This window comes from Papaver somniferum, chromosome 11 (assembly GCF_003573695.1).
Source record: "Papaver somniferum cultivar HN1 chromosome 11, ASM357369v1, whole genome shotgun sequence".
Lineage (NCBI taxonomy): Eukaryota > Viridiplantae > Streptophyta > Magnoliopsida > Ranunculales > Papaveraceae > Papaver > Papaver somniferum.
Genome location: NC_039368.1, coordinates 57,505,145 through 57,511,086, shown reverse-complemented (window position 1 = coordinate 57,511,086; position 5,942 = coordinate 57,505,145). Strand labels below are relative to the sequence as shown.

The window sequence follows — 5,942 nt, the reverse complement described above, 5'->3', positions numbered from 1 at the left end:
AACAGGTGAACTGCAATCTAATTTTGTTTTGGAAAAAATTGATGATGGTTTTAGTTCTCCAACTAGAACGGCTAGAAGATCCTCTCCAGTTCGAACTGACGAAGTTCTTGAGACTTCTAATATGTTTGAAACTGGTATTGGAGATAGTGAAGACGAAGAAGAAAGCATTGAAGCTGATGTATTTCCTATTAAGGAAAAGCCTCCAGATTTTTTGCAATCTGCTAGTACTAGTAATGTAGAGACTGAAGCTGAAAAATTGGAACGGAGTGCCGCTAAAGATGAGGAAGATAAAATTAAAAGAGAGTTAGCTGAGATAAAGAAGTTGGATAATTTGGCTAAGAAGGGCGCTGTTAAAACCGCGCCAAAAAAGAAAAGCAAACCTGGTGAAAAGCCGGTTGAGGATGATGACCAAGTTGTTAGAAGAGGTAGAAGTCAGACGCGCAAAGAGGATGATAAGGGTTTAACAAGCCCTTCAAGGAGCATGGTTAATTAATGCGTGTTTTTATTGGAACGCTCAAGGCTTGGCTAAGGATGGTGCAAGAGCCAAGTTGAATGAGCTTTCTTTCTTGCACAAACCTGACGTAATTTGCATTGCAGAGCCGCATGTTTTCAGCAATATACGTTTTGTTAGGTCACTTAAATTGGTTGATTTTTGTGAAGATGTTATTACAAATGAGGTTGATGGAGAAAAAGGTAATATTTGGATTTTCTGGAGGAATACTCTATTGAGGCCTGATATTTTATCTACTTCAAAGCAAGCAATTACTGTGAATTTTGCGGGGGATTTCATTACGGTTGTTCATGCTTCTTATAATCCGGTGGTAAGAAAGATACTTTGGCGTCAATTGGGTTTAGGTTTTATATCTATTCCTTGGTTGGTGTTGGGAGATTTTAATTGTGTTTTACGCTTGGAGGAAAAGAAGGGTCGATCAAAGAGGTTTATATGAATGAGTTTCGTAGCTGGATTTCTGACAATGGTTTGGTTGAGGCTGATGTTATTGGTAAAAAATATACTTGGTCTAATTGTAGAAGTGGAGATCAAAGAATTGTCTCTAAACATGATAGAGCGGTTGTTAATGATGCTTGGTGCTATAAGTATCGAACTGGAGATGCAAGGCCTTGCCTAGGGTTTGTTCAGATCATTCCCCCCCTTTTGGGTTTGCTTTTTAAAATCCAAGGCCGGCTAGAGTTCCTTTTTCGAATTCAGAAGATGTGGCTTTCCCATCCAGGTTTTATGCAGTTGTTTGAGGAGAACTGGAATTTGGATCTTAACGGTGCTCCCCTTTTTGTTTTTACTTCTAAGCTGAAGAGATTAAAGGAGGTGTTGAAGATTTGGAACATAACTATTTTTGGAGATGTGCAATTTCGCTTGAAGCAGGCTGAATTAAAAATTGAATCTGAGAATGATATTCTTGATTATGATCCGGCTGATGAGTTTAAATTCCTAAAGGTTGCGGATGCCAAAAAGGATGTTGATGATGTGAGAACGGAGTTGGCAATTATGCTTAAGATGAAGTCGAGAGTAACTTGGTTGGAGGATGGTGACCAAAATACTCGTTTCTTTCATAATAGCATCCGCATGAGGAGAAGTCAAAATACCATCTCAGAGCTTAAGGTTTCTAACGATACTACTTTGTTTTTGCAGGATGAGATAAAGGATTTCATTGTTAATCATTATCAGGCCAAGTTCAATGGTGGTGACGTTCATATTGATCCAGTTTTATTTGATATTGAACATGAGAGCATTTCAGTTGCTGAGAGTGCTTATATGGAAGCTATTCCATCTTTGGAGGAAGTTAAAGTGGCGGTTTTTGATTTGGGAGCTGATTCTGCGCCTGGCCCAAATGGCTTCACAGGCTCTTTCTATTGACAGTGCTGGCACATTATTTCTAGAGATCTCTTTAATGCAATTGCAAACTGTTGGTCTATGCGTAAAATTCCCAATGGCATTAACTCTAGTTTTATTGTTCTTATTCCAAAAAATAACAAATATGATGCTACTAAATATTATAGGCCAATTGGCTTGAGTAATTTTTTCTTTAATATCATTACTAAGATTATGGATACCAGGCTTGGTACTGTGCTAAATAATCTGATCTCTGAAGATCAAGTGGCGTTTATGAAGGGTAGAAACATTCATGATAATATAGCTTTGGCGTCTGAATTGATCAATGAGATCAATACAGAAAGGAAGCATGGAAATGTTGGCCTCAAACTGGATATTGCTCAAGCTTTTAATACGGTAAGTTGGGATTTCATAGCTGAAGTTTTTCGTCAATATGGCTTTTCTGATTCTTGGTGCATGTGGGTTCTTAATATCCTTAGCTCACCTTGGATTTCTATCATGATTAATGGCTGCCCTGAAGGTTATTTCAGTATTACTAGAGGTCTACGTCAAGGTGATCCTCTCTCACCTTTGATCTTTGTTCTTATTGAAGATGTTTTAAGTCGCAATCCTTCCAAGTTGTTTGCAAATCATAGTATGGATGTTATGGTTAATAAAAAAGGTGTGGCGCCTGCACACTTACTTTTTGCGGATGATATCCTTATATTCTGCAGAGGTAATCTTCATAGTTTGCAAAATTTGAAGAATATGCTTGTTTTGTATGAACGTGCGTCTGGCCAGTGCGTAAACTATGCAAATAGCAAGTTTTATTTTGGAGGTGATAGAATTTTTCGTGCTATTTCTATTTCTAACTATTTGGGTATGGAGAGAGCTATGTTTCCGGATAAATACTTAGGTATTCAATTAAAACCTGGTATTGTTAGGCATATTCATGTTCGCCAAGTTGTTGAGAAGATTATGGACAAGCTGGCTGGCTGGAAAGGTAAACTTTTATCATTTCAGGCGAGACTTGTGCTAATTAAGTCGGTGATTTCTAGTTATGTTATTCATTCTATGGATGTTTATAAATGGCCATGCACGTTTATTAAGCAAGTTGAGAGGGCCATTAGAAATTTTCTTTGGTCCGGTGATGCTGAGAAACGTGAATATTTTACGGTTCTATATGATGATCTATGTCTCTCAAAGCGTGAAGGTGGTCTTGGCATTAAGAAGTTAAATGATGTTAATAGGGCTATGCTAATGAAGCTTTGGATTTCTATTCGGGATTCAAACAAGATTTGGGCCAGATTTTTGAGGGCCAAATACTTTAAGATCAATGGCAATCTGATAAATTATAAGTTGGGTTCTTCGATTTTTCCTGGAATCCGCTTGGTTTACAATTTTGTGCAGAAGCATACATGCTCAATTATAGGTAACAGTGCTAATACTTCCCTATTTTTTGATAATTGGTGTGGTGATTTTTCTATTGCGCAAAGACTTGGCATCACTTCCAAAGGCCCTAATGATTTTAAGGCTAAAGTAAGTGATATCATTTTTGATGGTGTTTGGGTTATTCCTGAAAAAATAAGAGATTTGATGGTTCGTTGTAATATTGATGTGGAAAATTTGCCTGTTATTGCTGGTGGTGAGGATTATAAAATTTGGGATTTAGATAGCAAAGGCGTTTTTTCAGTTAAGTCGGCTAAGTCCGCTCTTAAGACGCCGGCAGAAGTTGTGCCTTGTGCAAATATGTTTACTAGACAGGTTGTGCACCCTACCTTGAGTGTGCAATACTGGAAGATTTGGGCCAAGCAATGTTGTGCTAGTGAAGACAATATTATTAAGAAGACAAGTAGGAGCATGGCTACCATGTGCCGCTTATGCAGGAAAATTTGCGAAACTCTTAGCCACATCACTTGGCATTGCAGAGTTTCTAGGAGGATTTGGGCTTGGGTGACTGGAATTTTCAAGCTGGATCCAAGTGAAGACCTGGTGGACTCGTATAAGGCTTCTAAGGGTCGAAGTAGAATGATAAAGGACCTGTGGTTGGTTGCAAATCTTACAATTGTCACAGAGTTATGGAAGTTACGTAATAAGTCTTATTTTGATAATATGGTTGTTCAATGGCTGGTCTTTAAAGGGATAGTTTATCAGGTAATTCGTGATAATTCAATTAGAATAAAAGTCCACATGCATAATACTTTAGAGGAGTTACGCATTCTGAATTATTTCAAGGTGCGGCATAGATCATGCAAAACGTCTACCGCAATTGAGATTAGTTGGACTCCTCCTAATCAAGATGAAATCATGATCTGTTGTGATGGTGCATCTTTCGGAAACCCAGGCCAAGCTGGTCCAGGTGTTGTTTTCCGTGATGCAAGTTCGGAGGTGCTTGGTGTTCTTTGTGTTGGCCTTGGTTGGCAAACAAATTTCTATGCGGAAGTATGTGCGATTATTTATGGTGCGATTATGGCTAAGAGATGGAATATGCGGAGTATTTGCATTCATTCTGATTTGAAGAGTTCCATTCAAGCTTTTCAAAAGGGTGAGCTTCCTTGGCAGCTGGTGCAGAAGTGGAAAATTGTGAAGTCTTACTACATCAACGTTCGTTATATTCATAGCTATAGGGAGGTTAATTTCTCAGCTGATGCCTCAGCCAAGCAAGCCTGTTTGCTGGCTGAGGATATTTTTGAGTTTTTTGAGGGTAGGCCAGGTTTTATTCCGTCTGTGGAATGGCCTGGAAGGGTTTATTATCGTTTCAAATAGGTTTTCCAGTGAGTGGCCTCACGGCTAGTCATTAGGAAGACCTAGTCCCTGTACAATTTTTCGCTTTTTTAATTTTATTTGACCGAGAAAAAAAAACATTCACCAAGTCCTCTCACTCCTTCTTATTCTTCTTCAACAAAACCATCAAAAACAACCCTTTTTGGACTAGATCTGAGCAGATTTCTTCATTATTTCTTGCTTTCTAGGTTAGTTAGTATATTAGTTTAGTTTTTATTATGTTTTCTACTTATTTACATCATTTTGGTGGTTTTATCTACTCTTTTGAGGATTATATTCTCTTTAATGGCGATTTTGGGTTATTGGGTTGGGTTCTAAGATCAATAGTGATACTGTCCAACGATGAAATCTCTATCTTTGTTGTCTCCAGTGACGAAATCTTCATCGGTGGTCTTTTTGACGACGGAAGCTTCATCACTATTTATAAGAGATTTGAGCAAATCACTCCTACTTTGGGAGCATTTCTTTCTACAGAAGAAAAACAAACTAAATGGTTGGAATTTAACTCAAAGAAAAACCATCCTTCTTCCGATTTAATCGGATCTTCTTCATACTTGTATTTGTCTTACTCCGGTAATTCTTCTCTTTCTCTTGTCAGATTTCTCGGTATTGTACTCTTACGATATGTTCTTGTTAATTTGTATTCTCTTATTTTCGATCTTAAACTCATTGTAACCTTGAAATCCCATTGATGAAAAGGTTCATTGTTTATCAAAAAAATCATATGTACTTGGGCTTGACCGCCATTTATATTACCAGGATACATATGGAATAGGTATCCATGTTATGCCCTTTTTTTTATTAACCCCAAGGAATAATGAAAAAAAGAAATATTTTATATATCACTGCGTTGCTTGTTGTTGTGTTCTGGAGGTAGTAGGTCTTTGGTAAGGATATTTGTCGTCGGTGATGTTTTTTTGCGAGTGTTTTCTAGAACAAACGATGTTTCGCGGGGAAAATGATTTTTTCTCCTGTGATATTGTGACATATAAGTGTTTCTCTTGTTCATTATTTTTTTACATTTTGGCTTTTTTGCTTCATTCTAATTTTGATTTTCTGCAAATTTAATTACTCGACTCGCGATAGTTATGGATCTTATTGTTGTTCTTCCTCAAGTGAGTATCTCAGATGGTTTGTGGTCCTCTAGTAAGAACGGTTATCCTAATGCAATTCTGGTATTGCGAGTGCTAAACCGAGAGAAGAAAACTAAGTCTTGTGCAACTCATGCTTTATCCTCTGCTATGATTCTGTCAAGAACAATAAAGGCGTCGTAGAGGCTAGTTTGTGTGTTATATATATGCCATCTTCTGTTACCTAGAGGGAACAGTATTTT

General features: G+C 37.6%; 1 protein-coding gene across 1 annotated transcript; it reads left to right on the top strand.

The window, feature by feature from the left end:
- The first annotated feature begins 943 nt into the window (after nucleotides 1-943).
- On the top strand, nucleotides 944-1,870 carry LOC113324444. Its single transcript, XM_026572764.1, has one exon. It carries the CDS (start codon nucleotides 944-946, stop codon nucleotides 1,868-1,870), a length of 927 nt encoding a protein of 308 aa, XP_026428549.1.
- Nucleotides 1,871-5,942: the final 4,072 nt, after the last annotated feature.

Bases quoted from the DNA above. Each gene is read 5' to 3' on its own strand.
- LOC113324444 (XM_026572764.1), top strand. From the start codon at position 944: ATGAATGAGTTTCGTAGCTGGATTTCTGACAATGGTTTGGTTGAGGCT.